The 19,559-nt window shown below is 38.4% G+C and overlaps 1 protein-coding gene across 1 annotated transcript; it reads left to right on the forward strand.

The window, feature by feature from the left end:
• On the forward strand, positions 1-18,608 carry LOC129709448 (RNA-binding protein EWS-like). Its single transcript, XM_055655852.1, has 17 exons — positions 1-259; positions 3,450-3,486; positions 5,361-5,412; positions 5,561-5,684; positions 6,636-6,813; positions 7,478-7,642; positions 7,930-8,123; positions 8,396-8,576; positions 13,141-13,175; positions 13,779-13,814; positions 14,645-14,832; positions 14,919-15,048; positions 15,126-15,311; positions 16,061-16,175; positions 16,267-16,361; positions 16,473-16,695; positions 17,093-18,608. The coding sequence occupies exons 1-17, from the start codon at positions 247-249 to the stop codon at positions 17,130-17,132; spliced, it is 1,992 nt and encodes a 663-aa protein (XP_055511827.1). The 5' UTR covers positions 1-246; the 3' UTR covers positions 17,133-18,608.
• Positions 18,609-19,559: the final 951 nt, after the last annotated feature.

Consider the following 19,559-nt stretch of genomic DNA (forward strand, 5'->3'; position numbering starts at 1 on the left):
ATCAGTAGGCGTGTGTGTGAGGGTGCTTTAACCAGAAAAAAACTCTAATTTATTCCAAAATACGGGTATTCTATCCCTCGCCTCAAGGGCTCAGGGTCGAAGTGTTCTGAGAGGGAGGTGGAAAAAGGGATTTTTTTGTTTTCGTCTTTGTGTTGTGGAAGGAAAGTTGCGCAAGGCGCCAAATCCGCGGGTCGAGTCCGTCGAGGGTCGGCGCAGGCGCGTTGCGGCAGTCAGAGGTCGGAGAAGATGGCGTCGACGGGTAAGACCGAATCTCCGACTGTTGGCAGCCGATTCAAACCCGCCGCCGCCCAGCCCGCCATCGAGCTGCTCCGCCGCCCGGCTGTTGGGTTTAACCGTGTTCGGGGTGCAGTAGAGGGGGGGAATTTTATTGTGTTTAGTGGGTGCGTGAGTGATAGAGAGCGAATGGGCCGCACTGCTAGTCGGGATCACCTCGCCATGGCGTGTTGTAGGAGGAGGTAGGGAACGGGCGGCCGTTGGGGCCTTCTTCCTTCCCTCCCCTCCTCCAGGTCATTCGTCGTCAGGGCACCGCCACCCGCTCTTCCTCCTCCGTGTAAAACTGCGCCACAAGAGCCACTGGGCCTCAGCTACTCTCCTTCTTCCCTCCCGAGCCGCCATCTCGCGTCCCCCGACGGCCGGCCGGCGCCTTTCGTTTGGGCCCGGCCGGGGGGAGGGGAGGAGGAAGAGGAAGCGCTTTCTTTGCTCAATCCCCGTCAGGCTTCAAGGCCTAGCTCGGGTGGGGGAAGGGAACATCAACCTGCCGTCGGATCACAGTCATGGAACAAAACCACTCACATTATTTTTAACCACGTCTGAATATTTTATTCACATATTGTAAGCAAAGAGCACTCAATCACATCCGTGCCCCAACATTGGAGGTGGTGCGGGTTTTCAACTACTGAAAGTGATATTTTCAAAAATATTGCCTAAAGTTTAATAAATCGTTTTTTTTTAATTTCGGACTTTTTAAAAAACGTTCCCTAATCCCTGGCGACCTGCCAAAATTGAGTCGTATAGTTCATTATTTTTTCCTTCATGGAAGGGCGGGGATATAACAAAAGGTGGTACAATAATTTTGCGTTGTATTAACATTTGTTTTTTTTGTGTGGGGGAAGATGTTAAACGGTTAATCTGTGCCTGAAGGTAGAATGTGTTTGTAGTTCGTATATCGGGTGTTTATCGTTCTGGGGGTGAAGTCGTTGTGACCCCTGGTGAAAATGTGTTGCTGTCTAATATGCAGCCTCTGCTTTAATAAATTAAAAAACGTGTTGGGTGTGTTTTAAGAAAAGTACCGTAGTTGCATTGCCACGCATTGCGTCTGAACTCTTATGTAGAGGGAAAGCCTTTTATTTGAACCCCCTCCTCCATAATTGAGCCCTAACACTTTTATTTTTCTAGGCCTGTTGCCCATGATAGTGGTCATTTTAATATAGAATGGTGGTTGAGTAAGAGTGTAAAACTACTGTGGAAATACATAATTCAGTTGAAACCCATGTGCTATACATGTGGTGGAAGGACCTGATTGCTGTTATGTTAAAAATAGTTGCCATGTTACATTTTGCTCTCCTTTTGTGGCCAATGTTTTAATCTAAAAATGATGCACCTACTTATTCATACCCATTTCGGGATTGTGCCATTGCAACTAATGAGTACAATATTAGTATTTACAATATGAGAGTACATTCTTGATTAGTACGAGTGTCAGGGGTTATGAGGAGAAGGCAGGGGAATGGGGTTCGGAGGGAGAGATGGATCAGTCATGTTTGAATGATGGGGTGGCCTACTTTTGACCCTATATTGCCAGCTGGAACAACAACATTTTAAATTTGATCAATAGCTGCCTGTAATTTATTGACAATAAATTCACATTTACAAGTAGTTGCTAATCCTATATGTCTGTGTTTTAAAATAATACAATATATCGCCAAAAACATAATCTGGCCATGTCCTCAAGTATGTTGTTCAAAATGGGGCCGATGGCACAAACAAAAACACACAATTGTGGGGGGAAACCGTAGAATTTAAAAAAAAAACGATCCTTTATGAGGAACTAATTTTTTTTCCCCTGGCAAGACGCAACATGTACTTTTTTTAACCAGAGGAAATGGAAAACATTCTATAATTGCATCTCACAATACAAAATATCATTGCCTAGATATGTGGGAGAAGATGCTGATATGTGCAAGTTTGTATACTTGATTTTCTATTTCATAACCTTTCCTTTCAATGTGGGAGGAAGAGCTAAGTAGTACAAACGTAACATTTAAAAAAACATTTATTTATGAAACAATTGATTTGGGTCTTCAGTTATCGCACTGTGCACATATATTGCAACATCAATGATATATTTTTGCTGAGCTTTTTCTCTTGCAACATTCAAATGCCTACATTTATGGACACCATGAATTTGATGTTAACACTGATAAAAAGTGATACCATTTTCGTATTTAAGGTGCCTCAATAATCCCAAAATGCTAGAGGGCATTTGATGGTTGGGAGAAGTGTTGAAAATTGACACTTTGATTTTGGGTGTGTTACAGATAAGGGATTAGGTTTGGTTGAATAGTTTGCATTATTTAATTGAAAAAGTTGGCCATGGCTACAGAACAATTGGTTATTATGGGAGGCTCTTGCCTCTGATGATGGAAGTAAGGCACTGGAACTTCTCTTTCCTCAGCAGTGATTTATATTTTTATTTTAATTGCGTGTATAGAATTTAAAGGGTTGACATTTAATTACATCTCTAATTGTGAAATTTCACATACAAATTTAAACATTGGCACACAAGCCCATGGTTGTGCGTTTTAGCTAGTTAGGGAGCATTTGTGGTGAGAGGCAAAAATGTGGTGATGCACTGAATGTTTTCCCACAATTGGTGCATCACCTGCAGGACAGTCCTATCATTTACTGTTTTTCATCTAATCTTTATTGGAAGTTTGGTGGTCGTCCTCTTGTATCACAATGATTCTGGGGGAAATAAATGCTTTGTGTTGCTCCCCATGGTAATCAGACATTTCTTTGCTCGTTTCACCATGGGTATCCATTGAAATTGTCAAGAAATCACTTCTATTTACACACTGATACTATTAAACAAAGTAATCCCTTTTATAATTTTAGCTTGAGCCAAATGAAACATGGCTATTAAAACTATGTTCATAAATCCCGTGCAAAAAATAAATTGTTGAAAATCTGAAAGTCTACTTCTAACCCCTTTTACCAGGTTTTTATCACACAATTTTCTATGATGTATGATTTCTTTGAAACACAACTTTCACGTTGGAGCAGAACACTATGTATTCCACTATTCTAGAGGTTGAAAAAGAAAATAACATTCTTTAATATTTTCAAGATTTGCATCTAATTGAAGCAACATTTCAATGTCTACAAATATTTGGTTTCAGTATCCTTCATTTTGCATTTTTTCTTTTTAGATTATAGTACCTATACTCAAGCTGCAGCTCAGCAAGGGTAAGTATATCTTCCTGTACAATTCTCACTGCACAGTTTATGCTTGCAAGTAATTGTTTCATTGGTATGCATGGATTGTTTCTAGTCTTTAAACTTGCCAAATTCCAATTTATTAGACATTTCACTGCTTATTGTAGATTAAATTTCAGTTTCAATTTTTTGGATTATAGTTTTTAAGTTTAAGGCATTATGACTGAAAAAAGTTGGCCATGACCATATTGATAAATGTTGAGACCATACATCTTAACCCCTATAACCTCACACACCAAGACCTCTTAACCCTTTCAGATTCAAGCTCTATTTATTGCAATGTAAGAATCCATCGTCCATTTTCTTTCAAACATTCAGAAATGTTTTCTAAATCAATTGAATCCTTGAGTGTGAGGTTTGAAAACCAAGCCGTAAAATGTTTAAGAATTGAAAGTAATAAACGGCATGAGAAAAAGGGTTTAACAATGAAATGTCACACTTGAAGGAGTTTATCTCCAGTGTTTTTGTGCTTTCAAGAGTTGCACACCTTGACTCCTTGATCAACGAACTAATCTAGCATTACCTGGCAGATATTGTATTTCCTGTCACTGACATTTTTGCCACAAAGCTAACAGCTAGCCTAAATGTGCATTATTTGGTTTATATACCTTCATTTGTTGGGGTAGTAGGTGGACTGAAGTAGTGATTCTAACTAAGCCGTGGCAACATTGGAGGATATATACAATAAGGGGCATTATGCGTAAACATCACTTATCTTAACACTATCATTAGGACTCCTTGGTACCACCGGGACCTGATCAACAAGACAATTAATCTGGTTAGAGCTCACTTGAGCTCGTACATTGCATGTAAAAAGTATGCTGTTTGAATAACTGCACAACTTTTACATGCAGAGTACATTATGGATCATCACTTGGTACAGCTCATATTCTGGGCTGTTTAAATGTGCAGACTAAACAGTCTTTATGTAGTAAGACTACTTGCAATAGCTGTTTCATTAATTTTATAACAAGCTGCAAGTACAAAAAAAATGATCTTGCATTTTTCTGACACTCATCTGAGCCTTTTGTTAGCCGGAAAATGAAGGACTGGGTATTAGCTTTTGGGCATGGGCTAGCTGTAAACCAGACATTAGGATGCAACAATTGAAACATAGAATAGTAGAAGACAGGAATAGTGTCTTTGACCCATTCACCTGCACATTTGTCTTAAAAAGACTCCTTAAACACTTCTATATCTGTTTCCATTGCCACCCTTGACAACACCACCTGGGCACTTACCACTGTTTAGAAATAAAACTTGCCCCATGCAGCTCCTTTAGTATTTGCAAATATCACCCTGGTTAGGAGATTCTGATTGTCTTCCCTATTTATGGCTCATAGTTCTAAATTTCTATCAAAGCTCTTCTTGGCCCCCTAAACAATCTGGGTTGCAAGTTTTCAAACATAGCTAATATTCTGATCGATATTCCATGCCCTTTATTTCTGTGTACCTGCTCCCCAGTTGCAGTGGTTGGATAGTAGAAATTCCCCGTACGAAAGACAAATTTCCACCAAAATTTGAGATGTGCAATGGCAATGAGCACATGGAATTTGCAAAGAATTACAACACAGAGAAAAATATGAACATTTGCCAACGGTGTCCATAATGGAAATTCAGTTTTCTAAGGCTGCAACCGTTCCGTATTGCAGAGGTGTATTGTTCTCACCGCTAACTGTCCTTTTCTGTTTTTTTTCTATCTAATTACAAATTGACTGGATGACCTTCACAATTAATCCTCATTGCAAATCTTGTCAGATACATTGCCCCATCTGCAACTTTAAAGGGATTCTGCTGTTACTAGTATCTTCAAGCAATATGACCTTAACTTTACATCTCTCCAGGTATGGAACCTATGCAGCTCAGCCTACCCAAGCGTATGGACAGACAACCCAGGTAAGATTTGGCTTTTTTTAAAGCACAGTTACTGCACATGGTAATTTTACAGTGCATGTTTTAAGAATATTTCTAATTATTTGATGTTCCTTACCGTTAAACTGTTTGCATATTGTGCAATTACAACATGAATACATTTTGCGAATAGGCATATGCCCAGCCGAGTTATGGAACCTATACGCAGCCTACTGATACAACATACACTCAAGCGCAAACAACTGCAGCATATGGACAGACAGCATATGCTACCGCATATGGGCAACCTCAGACTGGTAAGGGTTGACTTATTGTAGAGTTTTACTTGCATTTAAATTGTATGATTAATTCTGAACCTTTTTTTATTGCTGTCTTTTGTGCTTTCTTGGGTAGAAGGGACAAGTGCAGGTTAGAATGCCTGGTCATTGTCGCATGTTTCATGTTTTGTTGCATTGTTTTACATCAGACATTTAAAACCCAGTCAAATCAGCTTTTTGTGTCATGATTACTCAATGTTGTCAATGGACTTTGATTGGCTAACTTTTAGTCGGTCATGGTATGTATACAGTCTTTTACCATATATTTGTGCAGGTCCATGAGCATTGCAAAAAAAAACTGTTTGAAATGACACACTTTGCCACGGTAATTCTCCATTTCAGCAAGTAGAATTGGCAAGACTTGATGTGGTCCATTATGTAAACTAAATTCTAGTTGCAACCTTGATTCAAGTTTGGTGAATTTATGATGAATATGGCAATGTTTTTGAATTCACGTTGGATTTGGAGAAAGAATAGCGGTTTGTTTAAAGTGGATTGGGAGATCCTTCTCACCTCTTAGGTCTTGTAAATTCGGCTTTTATTAAAAGTGTAATGTCACACTCTTGAATAAATATTTCATTAAATGTTCACTTTTCCTGCTCTATCCACAGTGAAGCAGATGTGATGCTAATGTGCATTTGAGATGAGTTTACTGGGTCTTTGTGTCCTGCAGCATCCCCTCACTAATCCTCTCCATTTCCCCATAGTCTTAACATTATGTGGAATAGAAGCATTTATTTTTCTTCGGGCCTCCAAAGCACATGACCGAATTCATACCCAAAGACATTGTGTAAATGTTCTCCCCTGTCAATGACTCAATTGACAGGTACAGTGCTCTTTCCAGTGTACCTGAATGAATAGGGTTATGTTGCATTACATGTGAATATAAAACTATAGTAGGTGTTTCAGGACACTCTTCTTTTTGTTTAGGTTATAGTGCACCCATTGCACCTCAGGCTTACAGCCAACCTGTGCAGGCTTACAGTACAACTGGGTATGACAGCACTGGTACGGCTCAAGCTACATACGGTCAGCAACCAACCTATGGTCAACAACCCACCTATGCTGCATATGGGCAGCACACAGCCACGTCTGTTGCACCTACCAGGTATAAATATATGTATGTAGTTTATGTGAATGGAATGGGTGAGAAGGGTGTTTTTATTTAAAAATGTAGATTTTCACATGGGTCCGTCCAGCTGATGTGCCTACGTGTTTGACATCTTTTAAATGTTTATCGTTTGTTCAACTATGCTGAATTCAAATTTGATTAATGAGTATTGCATTGTTTGTAAATGGCTCATGGCCCAGATAACCTATTTAGGCTATATTTTTGAGAGGTCAAACAAAATTGACTGATTTTTGTCATTTTTGTTAAGATACATTGGTAAGTATTCAAAATATATTTTCAATCACACGCCTTCCTTGAACTTGAGAACATAGTAAGAAAACTGCCATGCATGTTAACCCACAATTGAGAATTGTGATTCGTCATTTTCAGAAGCTTTAGCAACCTGGGCTAGATCTATAATGTATTTTTAACTGCTGCTTTGTTAAATATACAACATTCAATTGGATTAAAAAAAATGTTCTATTAAAATCTACAACCATACTGTACATCACGTTCCATGTTTTGTCTTTTATGCTTCCTCCAGTGTATACCATTTTGCTTTGCCTCCCTTGTATTTTCCCACCACACCCTGTTGTCCAACCCAAGTAAATGTTAACTTTAAAGTAAAGCAGACTTTCCTAATTGCTGACTTAAATTTCAGAGCACAGGATACGACCAAGCAAGATGATTACAGCCAGCCAAGTACTGGGTATGCTCAATCCAATGTGGGATACAGCCAGACAAGTTATGGATACCCTCAAATGAGTGTTCATGGATCTTATCCTCTTCAGCCTCCCACTGCTCCCCCATCTTTTCCTCCCACGAGGTAATTGTTTTGTGACTGATCTGATCCAAGGGTTTTCTACATCATAATGGGTGGGGTGGGAGAAGATACTAAGATCTGATGTCAGATTAGTTTCCACCATTGTGTCATTTGTTTAACACTGGAGAGAAAATGTCACTTTTTTAGTAGAAAATATACAAGAAACCAATTGGTGCCTTTAAAACCAGAATTTTGTTTACTATAATAGATTTCAGGAAGTACTTTAAAACTAATCTTGTGACTTGTGACCTTTGGTTATCAAACCACTTGCCATCAACTTCTTTTAATAGTTACAGTAGCACCACTCAACCAACTGCATATGATCAGAGTTCCTACAGCCAGCAGGCAAGTTATGGACAAGGGAGTAGCTATGCACCACCACCACCCCCAACTGGAGGATACAGCCAGCAGCAACCGCCTACAGGGTTTGGTCAGCAGTCTAGCTATGGACAGCAAACAGACTATAGCAAACAAAGCCAGTACAGTAAGTTCTACTTTTGTATTTCAGTAAGTTGGGCCTAATGACATGGCCAAATAGTCAGCTTGAATTTGCATAGCAGACTGGAAAAAGCAACAAAAAAAAAAACTGAAGCAAAGGAGTAAATGATGGCTAGAATTTGGGTTGTTTACAATGGAATGGCTATGATCATGTCAATTGGCTATCTCTATCACCTGTTGATAGTTGATGTTCACTTCTAAATGTTCTAATTGTCATGACTCGGAATAATCCTAACTAATTAATTAAATGTCGCTTAGGTTCCTATAGACAGGAGCAACCATCCACTAATAACATGAGTGGGTATGGACAAGACCAGAGTAGCTATGGAACCTCGACCAGTAGCTCTGACACCCGGAGCAGAAGTCGTGGAAGCTATGATCAAGGAAGCCGAGGAAGTAGTTACAGTAGAGGTGGTCGGAGTGGACGTGGTGCCATGGGGTAAGATGACTGCTTCCTTTTAGAGAGATTAATACAAAAAATCACCCCAGAATAAGTTACCAGTACAGGGCTGAAAATGTTAGGCTGATTTTTAACAAAAAATAACCCTTTGGGTTTAACTGGATACTCCCAAATGCCTGTATTGGGGTTACGAGGAGCCAGATGCCCAATGTAAAGTTTGCTTTTAAATTCAATATCTAAATGGATACGATCTTTATTTTTAAATCCATAAATCCATGGCCCATTTTATTTTATTTTTTTAAAGAAAAACCATCATCCTGAACTTTAATGCAAAATTATTTGTTTTCAGCCCTGCTAATTTTCCAAAGGCAATGTCCAATTTCTGTGGTATAACTTGCATATAATCGTAATCTCTGTACCATGTCTGAAGTAATGTAAGTATTCGGATAAAACTGGGTGTAACTTTAATTTCCTTTCGAGTATGCTCCATTTTTCCAAATTTATAAAATTTATAGTTTGGAATGGGATTTGGTTAAAACCTTTTAAATCCAACTCCAATTGGTGTTCCAAGAAGTTTGTGGTGATCATGCGCAAGATGTGAATTTGAGGGAGGTTAACTTTAAACAGCATTTGCTCCACAGAATATGACATTGCCTTTCTATGTGAAACCTTTAATCCTCAGATACGTTGTGTTAAATTGTCCTTCCGTTTCTCTTTAAATGTTTTTCAAGATAGGTGAGAACATAAATGTTTATAATGTTTATATGCGGAGTATCTTTCAAAGATCACTACACAATCTTATTAATAATTTGGGAAGGAAACGTTGTTTCATTAGGGTGGTTTTCTTAAAACATTTCTTTAAATTGCCATTGTGGTGCAGTTTATAAATTGGTCTTGTCATTATTTGGAGCCTGAGGTACAAACATGTGGTAGTAAATGTATTTAGTTTAAGCTAGCATAGGCTTTGCATTATGCATATGCCATGTTTCAATTGATATTGGATGTAGCAATTTTTGAAAGTTGGACTCCATGTGGACAGTTTTGTTTTTGTTGCTAACACCCCCCCAAAGCAGAAATATAATTGCTGCACTTAATTTAGGAGAATATGATAAAGGTTTCACTTCAACATCTGGAAGTTTTGATATTTTAAGTTAATGGGGTTTCCATTTGCCAGGGTGCTATGGCCTTTATATTATTTAATGTTATGAATAATAACCAATTTAGTTGAACTTAAGTAATTTGTGTGTTTTCCTTAATGTTGGCAATGGAAACCCTATAGTCATTGCGTTTTAAGACTCCATTGTACTTGTATAGTAATCAACAAGGGAGCTGAAAGCATTATCGGGATATGCCTTGTAATAGGCAGGGTCAGTGGAAAATGGGGATTCCTTTACTATATTGTCTTTCAATTTGAACTTGCCAGTAAGAGTTTTTAAACATGTTGCCTTTCATTGCATTTTGTTTATATAAACAAAAAAAAGACTGATTCACGAAGAATCACTTTAATTTCAAATGGGCAAAAATGCACCAAAAGCAATGCCTGGCAGTGATTGCCAATGCTAAATTTGATTTAAGTAGATGACGATTTGTGCGTGAGGGCTATTTCTAAAATGCTTATGGGTTGGAAGTTTGCTCCCTATTGTGTGCTGTTGTGCCATTTATTTAAAAAAAAAAAAAAAAAAAAAAAAAAAAGGTATAGCTGGCCTTGAATTACTTGGGGTATAGGGAGAGAATGTTGGGCTGGGGTTAGTTTCATTAGCCATCCTCACTGTTACTATGAGCTGTAAATATCTAGGACCAATCAGACTGTGCCCCTGAACTTTGCTGATTGAATGAAGGGTAGCCACTTGGATGCTGCATCGGAGAGCAGCTGATCCCATAACAGAATGTCGATCATCCCCCTTTCTGAAATAGAGAATCTTATGGATGCTGCTCGTATTGTTAGAAAAAGTGTTTTGCTTCAGAGCCCTTGCTGAGATTTGAGGTTCCGCATTTACAAATTGATGGGTACTCATTCTCTGATTCCACTGACCCTGGCAACTTAATGCTATTTGGTGGTCATTAGTGTGTTATAGTCTAGTGACTTTAGCATCCTCATTAAATGCAGTTTTGGCACTTGAGTGGATTGGGTAATAGTCTCAAATCTATTCTATATCCCACCATACACATTTTTGTGTTTCATTTGTAATTGCTAAAATGCTATCAAATGGTATTGGGAATCCACAAGCTGCCAATACAGCATTCAAAACTGATAAAGGTAAGTATCCTGTTTTTCTGTGTACAAAGGTAGAAAAACAAAGTAGATCCAAACTTGGATCTGAAAATGCCTGCAACCCCTCAAATTTGTTCAGTTGTGATAAAGACACATAAATGGATGTGTTTTGATGTCCTTCCCAGTAAGGGTGTAATAAACTAAATCACTTGTTAAATACAATACTTCAAAATGATGGGCATGTGGTTTCCCGTGTTGACAACTGTACTGAATCTAAAACAGTCCAGATTGAAAGTATTGGTAACTTGTGATATTAAATAAGCTACTGGGCTGTTTTTGAAATAACACATGGGTAAACGGATAGATGTCTGGTTGAACTGCAAGCTGCTGAATTTTGCCTTCACCCTGTGGTGGGGTGGGAAATCAGTTGGAGATTTCTTTATAAATCATGGGAGGGAAATATGGATGTCATTTATGGAGTGGAATAGGCTCTGGTGCAAAAGCATTTCGTGGTTGAACGGTTTGCCCTGCATGTAACTTTATAGTGACGTCCACAGCACTTGTGGATCTGTATACCAATATGATCCATTGATTTTGCCTTGAATAGGGTAAAACTGTTACTTCTCTCCATTCATAAATCATCTGTTATCATTTGATAACTCAAATAGTTTTGAGTTTGGAGCCGGTCTAATGCTCCTAGGTGGGTCCAGCTAGGATTCAAAATGACACCTTTACTAAACTTTTACAAATTGCTGTATTAAAACCATCCTTTACTGGCATCTCGTACCGGACCCATATCGCTCAATCTGTGATTTGAATTGTTGAATGCTTGATAGTTCAATCATTATACAGTTGCCTGTTTCTACTATTTTAAACATTGAACTAAATGCAAGTCTGAAACCCTTAAGCTGGGAGTCTGAAACCTTGCGTTATATTATAATCATGCAGTGGGTGGAAAATATGTGCCATTTTAATGGTAACTTGATCACAGGGAGTTTGTCTGGTGTTGAGATGCACAGGAGTTATTGATGATCCATTCATTTGCTTACTACCTTGTGGACAAGGTCTAACTAACCCCGCATTTGTGTCCCAAAGTAAAATGCTATTTTCAATGAGATGCTGTAATTGGGCTTTACCACTTTTGCAATTGAACATTGAAGTTCAAACAGCTGTGCCGGCATGAGTCAATTAGTGCATATGTATTTGGTACATTAGTTTATCGTAAGTGCTGCATTCTGAGCACCTCGCAAAGAATGCCCATAAATGGTATCACATTTTGACTAAAATCTTTTCAGTCCTCCTGATAACTAACTGGTTGATTACCTCATCACCAAACCCCAAATCTGGATCTTCAGCTTAGATGTAACTTTTAGTCTGCTTTTCAAAGTTAGGTTTGGCCGTTTAAATTATGGGATGAAATGACAATATAAAAACATCCGAGTAGAAAGGTTGAGTACTGTATTGACTAACTTTTTAATGACCATAGAATTATTAAGAACGTAAATCTCTGCTTGGGTGGAAAGGGATTCTTCCACATTTTACCTGGGTTGAATGTAATTATTTCATTTAGAGAATGGGGTAGTAAATATAGATTTTTTTTTTAATGATGGGCTGGAAAATGGTGATTGTAGTAGTAAACGCTTAGTAAGGCAGTGAGGAGTTTGCAACTTTTGTTACATTTGTTCTTCTGTGGAAGAATTTAACTGTACAGAGCCTAAGCAGTACGATACTGCTTTCACTCCCTTGTTTGCAGGTAAGTATTAGAATGTAGATTTAATAATGCCAATACAGTATTTATTTTTAAATGCTTGAATTTGGAAACTATGTTAACATGCTTTGTCGCATTTATATGCTACAGGTTACAAAGTGAGAGCCTTGTTTACACTTCAATACTTTAAACTATTTTGACTGAGCCGACAGCATATTGAAAAGTGGGACTAGACACGTTTTCTACATATGTATGGACAAAAAAATGTGTATGGTGTATGCAAGTGGAGTAATACATAAAAGCATGGTATTGTACACTTGTAATGTAAACATGGTATTTATTATTTACAGTAATATGTAATTTATTTGGAACGTAAAAGAATAATGTAAAACTAATGTAATGGTTGCTTATCAGTTCTGTTATAACTGCATGCACCAACTTTAGCTCTTGAGATCCTGTTACTGGCAAGTCAAACAGTGAAGGTGTATATGGTTTTTGAGGGTGTACTAAATAAAGCTTTAGGAGAACTTCTATGAAGAAAGGCAAACTCGCAGATGAAAACTGGTGAAACTTCAGAGGCCTCAGCCAGTGCTTTAAAAGAGGCACGAGTTTCATCATTGAGCCTTAGGCTCAGCTGGTACTGGCACAAGGGATGCTTCATTTCTTCATATTTGTCCCTGCAGCGGTGTCGACCGGGGTGGCTTCAGTAAGCCTGGTGGTAAGTTTTTAGTATTAAAATGGTTAGTCAAATACATTGTGTTTGCAGTCTGTGATTCGGGGAAATCTTTTTTGCATAGTAAAATTTACCCGTTTACAAAATTCAGCACTTGTGTCAACTGCTGGCAATAAAGTGGGCTTGAGTTAAAATGGGTTTCAGATTACCTGATACAGTGGTGAATATGGATGTATAAAGTGAATAATCACTTGAGTGATGGGTTTTTCAATAAAATGGGTTTCAATTTACCTGATGCTGGTGGTGTCTTAACGCATAAAAGTGAGTAAACGCTTAAGTGAGGGTTTTGCGTTAAAATGGGTTTCAGAATCATGCTGGTTATGACTATAGAAAGTGAATAACCACTCAAAGTGGTAAAACACAAAATGGTTTATTAAAAATTAAATGGGGGATTTTTTTTAAAAGTAAAATTGTAATTTTAAATTTTACACTGAAGATTTTCACATGGTGTGGTCTTGCATTTGCAGTGCATCTCAGTTGAATGAATTACCAAAAAAAAAGGTGCTGGAATTATAGATCTAGATGTTTAAAGGTAGTGGTTCAGTGGAATGCAAAATAATGTTGTTCTTTTTTTTCTTCTCGATTCAGTAACAGCAGTAGAAGAAACTCAGGAGCCTGAACCAGGTAATGATTATTTTTTTCTACAATGTCCTTGTAATGCATGTGTCTTGGTGCGTCCCAACTAAATAGCATGCTTTAATACGTTCTTTACCTTGCTCGTGGCAATTGAGGAAGCCTGTGGATATGGGAAAATTGTCACAAGCCATTTTGAAGTTGTCTCTAGAACATCCTATTCCTTGCAGCCAACTTGCTTTGATTTGCTTGCATCGAGTAATCGGTTTGCCAAGGAAGATTTGGAAAAATCAAACCAATTTTAGGGTTATTTCATTCATTTTCCTACCTTGAGGCTCAGTCACTAACTGTAGTCATCTCCTTACTATATTATGTAAATGTTTTAGAATTTTTTTACATGTCGAGAACTTTGCTTATCTTGGCCATAACCTTTGCACTTAAGTTTAAGGTTCTTTTTGTATGGAAATTGCCGATTGGTAACAAATCAAAATGCAAATGATATATTGACCTTTGTTTCCAGAAATTTCTGTGTAAGAATGTTATTTCCCTCAATTATTTGGGACTGACATGCCATAGCAAGGATTTTGTTTACTATTTTGGTATCATTGTCTGAAAAATGTGGTATATTTGCTATAAAGAGACTGCAGCCAAAATCGCTGACATGTAGATATGTCACGAGAACAGTAAAGATCAGCCATCTTGAATCCTGACATGCACTCCAGGAAATTAGTATCCTACTGCTGCTGTTCCTTTCTGTTCTCCACATACATTCAATTTATGGAATTTAAAATTGTTAGACCTTTCTTGCTGGGCAGTTATTCTCCTTTGGTGAGAAATTCATTAATGTTTTATTTTGATTTTTTTTTTTTTTTTTTTTGCAGTTACTGCAGCTGAACCACCACCCCCACCTCCTGCTCCTGCTCCCGCTCCTACCCCAACCCCAACTCCGACTACAACTTCAGCCCCGCAGGAAGATGTGGAGAATGATACCATATATGTGCAAGGTTTGGGGGAAAATATAACTCCAGAAAGGCTTTTGGATTTCTTTAAGCAAACTGGTGCTATAAAGGTTTGTGTTGATGTGTATTATTGACGGAATGATTTTATGGGTTTTTTTTTAAGTTTGATAATAACTTCACTATTCTACATGGGTAGATCAACAAACGAACTGGGCAGCCTATGATCAACATATTCATTGACAAAGAGACTGGGAAACCCAAAGGTGAAGCCAGAGTGTCATATGATGACCCTCCCGCTGCTAAGGCTGCTCTGGAATGGTTTGATGGTAGGTATTATGCTCTTTATAATGCACAATGATATTTTTTCAATTGTGCTGCATTAATAATTTCTATTCCTTTTTAGGAAAGGAGTTTGACACAAACCCAATCAAGGTTACTATGGCCAAAAAAAAGCAGCCACCTCAGCCCCAGCTCCAGCAGCCACCACCACCATTGTCCTTCAACAATATGCGAGGAAACTCTTCCCTCCGTGACGGCAGAGGCGGTGGACCTCCTGGTCGAGGAGGTGAGAACCTTCACTACAGACCAGGTAATATTATTTTTTGCTTTTTGTCATGGGGCATGGACACGTACTTCGGTTTGCTTTAATGATAAATTAGGTCAAGTAGTCCTTTACTGTTTTTGCAGTATTTGAGCTGGGGTGCTGATCTGGATTGTAGTCCTCCATACAGTCTCCTCAATAAATATTTGGCCTCTAATGTTATTTGAATTATTCTTAATGCTGAAGCTGTCAATTGAGGTATTCATTCTGCTTTCCAAAATTGTATCTGATCCCATTGATCAATATTTTACAATGATTGCGTTTTCGGAAGAACATCACATTGTTATATTGTAAAATAGGATTGGATGCACCTTCCCCCCCCCCCCCCAATGTTGTGCTGTCTTCCAGCTTTACGTTACCTTTCAAGCAAACTAAACAATAGTCCTCCATGTCAAATAACCTGTGTTTGCATGATGAAATATTGTCTTCAAACGGTTCTAAGCAAATCACTAGAGCCAGCATGTGCTGAGATCTTGTATCAAATACCTACAGCCTAAATTGTAGCTTTTTAATTTTGAGATTTTGGTTCATGTGAATAAATATTTAAACTACTTAAATTGGGTTATTCTGTGTAATTAAGTCAAAGTTACAGCATTATTGGTTCTTTTCTGTAGCATGAAATTTAATCAGGTGACTTTTAGTGGTGATGTGTGCTTTGAGCTAATTATAGAGACTAGTGGGAATTTTTCCATTGCCCTGTTGGCTGACATGTCCTGTTCCTGTGGCTTCCATTGCAGGTCCGATGAGCCGTGGCGGGGGAGGATTTGGTGGGCGAGGTGGGCCACGCGGACGCGGTGGGCCTTCCGGAGGAAATACACAGCAGAGAGCCGGTGACTGGAGATGTCCTAACCCGTATGTTATGCTTGGTTTCAGCATTTTATTCAGAGATTTTATTGGTCTGATGGTGCAATTGTCTGGATGTAATGTATGTTTTTATTTATAGAACATGTGGAAATTCTAACTTTGCCTGGCGAACTGAATGTAACCAATGTAAGGCTCCAAAGCCGGATGGCCCTCTCCCACCACCATTCCCCCCTGGTGAGTTAATTATTGTTAATTATAAGTTCTCTTGGGTCTGTAATGCACAGGGTGGAGAGTTTCTGTTCATTTTTAGTATAATGGTTGAACCTAACTATGTTGCATTTGTAGGTGACCGTGGTAGAGGTGGTCCCATGATGCGTGGTGGCCGTGGTATGGATCGCGGGGGTTTCAGAGGAACCCGCGGAGGGGATCGTGGTGGCTTCCGAGGAGGACGTGGTGGTGATCGGGGTGGCTTCAGAGGTGGAAGAGGAGGAATGATTGGAGGTCCCCCAATGGGCGAACTTATGGGTTTCAGAGGTGGACGTGGTGGACCAGGAAAAATGGATAGGAAGTAAGTTAACTGGTATCTCAACACTTCTACAAGAACATTTTTATATGATTGTGGAACCCGCGTTTTTTTAGGCTGCCCTGTTTCTTGGATGTCTTCTAGAAACACGCCACTGTAGCTCCACTGAGGCAGCACAGTGGCGTAGCTGGTAGAGCTGCTGCCTCACAGCGCCAGAGACCCGGATTCAATTCAGACCTCGGTTGCCGTTTGTGTGGAGTTAATTGGTCTCTCATTTGCCCCTGGTGCGTAGGGAGTTGAAGGAGATAGTCGGATAACAGAAGTAGTGTGAACTGATGATAACTGGTTAGCTTTGGTCGAAGAGCCTGATTCCATTTTACATTGTTACACTATGATTTGTTGCTCTTTTATGTGAATTGCTAATGGGCTTTCTTCTCTTTAGGGGTGATCGTCGCCAGGACCGTCGGGAGAGACCATATTGAAGTAGATGACCCATCTGGTTTTCTGTTTACTACAACAAATATTTTTTAAAAATGTTTTAAATTTGTAATTCCGTATTTATAATGTTGTTTGCAACAACATTACGGCAATATTTCGGTATTGTATTAGTTTTTCAGTGGATATAGCCGAGTCAGGAAGTAAATTTCATGTTAGGGTGACTTTTTGCTTAATTTTTACTTTTGTCAAGGTGAATGTAATGATGTGAACGAGATCCTGAAGAGCATGCAAAACAAAAATGTACAGTGCATAGCTTTTGTTCTGTTTATACTATGGTGATACTGCAATAAAAACCTGAGTCGCTCCGTTTAGTGTGGCTTCCTGAAGTTCTGCTGAAAGTAGCTTGAAATAGCATTCCACAGTGAGAGTAAGTACACGAGTTGCAAAGTTTGAATGACATTGAAATGAGCTTCTGCGGCTTCATTAAAAAGTTCAACAGCTGTTTAAAAAAAAAAATTGTTGCACGAGTCTCTTTGCAAATTCCATGTGCAGTTATTACTATAGAAAATACAAAAGTACACTGAATATTTCTCAACTTCCCCATGCCCCTTAAAATGGGTGATTTTAAAAATATATATATTTTAATGGATTTTGACTGCTGAAAGAAATGCTTCTGGGTGCTTAATGGATAATGTGAAAGCATTTTCTGTTTGAGTTGTGGAGTACCCAGATCTTTTGGTCATAAGCAAATTGAATCACTGTTTTTTTTTGGTGATTAGCATATTTTGGCCATGTTAATTGTACATGCATTGCTGCTTTTCAGTGGTCAGTCTGGCTGACTGCAGGTATTCTGTACATTTGACCTGCTAAAGCTGGTAATGCTATTGAGCATTCAGGTTGACTTTGACTTTAGTATTGATGTGGGCATATTCTGACACGTGCTCTATCTTTTAAATCTAGCTATACCAATTTTTAGTTGCCTTATCTCAAATATTAACTTGTCTGTGGTAGATTTGGACTGGTAACTTGTCATTTCAATCAATATGTGACATTCCAGTGCTGGATACCTTGTGAAATTAACTGTTGATTCACTCTGGTCAGAAATGATGCACATCAGTCATTGGTATAAGTCACTATTTGAAGATCTGGCTGCTGTAACGGAGATTGTATATTTAAAATTACATCTGAAAAAAATTTGTTATGGTAAACAGCCTATTGGAACATTGAGATTTGTAAGATGGAGCTTCATAGGCATACTGTTTAAATTCTCCTTTCACAACAATTTGTTGAATATTGCTTAATCCTATGAAATTTACAGTTACACTTGCAGAATGTTGTATATTAAAGGTGATGTGCATTATGATTGTGAATAATGCTTGCCACGTAGTCTAGGCACAAAGTATATAAAATTGACTGTCTGGATCCATTTCAAAACCCCACACACCATTAGAGTTCTGTATTGCTGTTATTTTTCTAAGTGATTAAACTTGATTAATAAAGTTTTTCTTTATTGGCTGAGGTGTGATTGGTTCGGTAATGTGTGTTATTGTGTCCGGGTTCAGCCTTGGCCTGTTGTTCTGGCTAACTGCAGGAGTTTCAAATTCCTTTAGTGAGTTGAGCAATTTTTATTAAGCTTGAAACATTTGTAGGAAGATATCTGGTAAACTGGTGCACGGGAAATCCTTTCTAACATATAAATTGCCCATGTGATCTTCTAAATCTTTTACCTGGCCAATATATACAAAATGAGAACTGTTGTAATTATAACATTCAAATTAAGTTGTGATCAATCCATGGTGGTAGGATTGTGATATTGTTAATTAAGTGAGCACAGCATTAACTTGTACACTTGATCTTGAAAATCCAGATTGTGGTAGCCATTTGTCATTAATTTAAATTGAAATTTCAGGTAATCCATGTAAATATATGATCCCCTTAAATGTTAAGGGTATGAGCGAAGTCATTGTATTTGGCGCTTACTTGGTTCGGCATTTAATTTAGTGTTAAATTAGCGAGATCATAACTTACAAGAGCATTGTATACATTTTCTCCCTTAGTTTCACAAGTTATAAGAGTAGAATTGGGCAATTCAGTCCATCGAGTCCACTCTATTCAATCATGGCTGATCTCTGCCTCTTAATCGCATTTTCCTGCCTTCTCCCATAACCCTTGACACCGTTCTAATCAAGAATTTGTGTATCTCTGCAATAAAAATATCTGTTGAAGGCCTCCGCCATCCTATGGCAATGAGTTCCACAGATTAACTAACTTCTGACGAAAGAGATTCACCCTCTCCTTTCTAAAAGTGCGCTTTAATTCTGAGGCTATGACCTCTGGCCCTAGACTCTCCCACTAGTGGAAACATTATTTCCATATCCACTCTATGCCTTTCATTATTCTATAAGTTTCATTGAATTTGCCTTACTACTGATTCGACTTGCAAATTAACTTTTTTTGGTAGCTGCAAAGTC

This window comes from Leucoraja erinacea, chromosome 25 (assembly GCF_028641065.1).
Source record: "Leucoraja erinacea ecotype New England chromosome 25, Leri_hhj_1, whole genome shotgun sequence".
In the NCBI taxonomy this organism is placed as follows: domain Eukaryota; kingdom Metazoa; phylum Chordata; class Chondrichthyes; order Rajiformes; family Rajidae; genus Leucoraja; species Leucoraja erinaceus.

Excerpts from the sequence above, each read along its gene's own strand:
- LOC129709448 (XM_055655852.1), top strand. Across the intron at positions 13,815-14,644 it reads AACTCAGGAGCCTGAACCAG|TTACTGCAGCTGAACCACCA; the intron begins GTAATGATTATT and ends TTTTTTTTGCAG. Across the intron at positions 15,312-16,060 it reads GAACCTTCACTACAGACCAG|GTCCGATGAGCCGTGGCGGG; the intron begins GTAATATTATTT and ends CTTCCATTGCAG.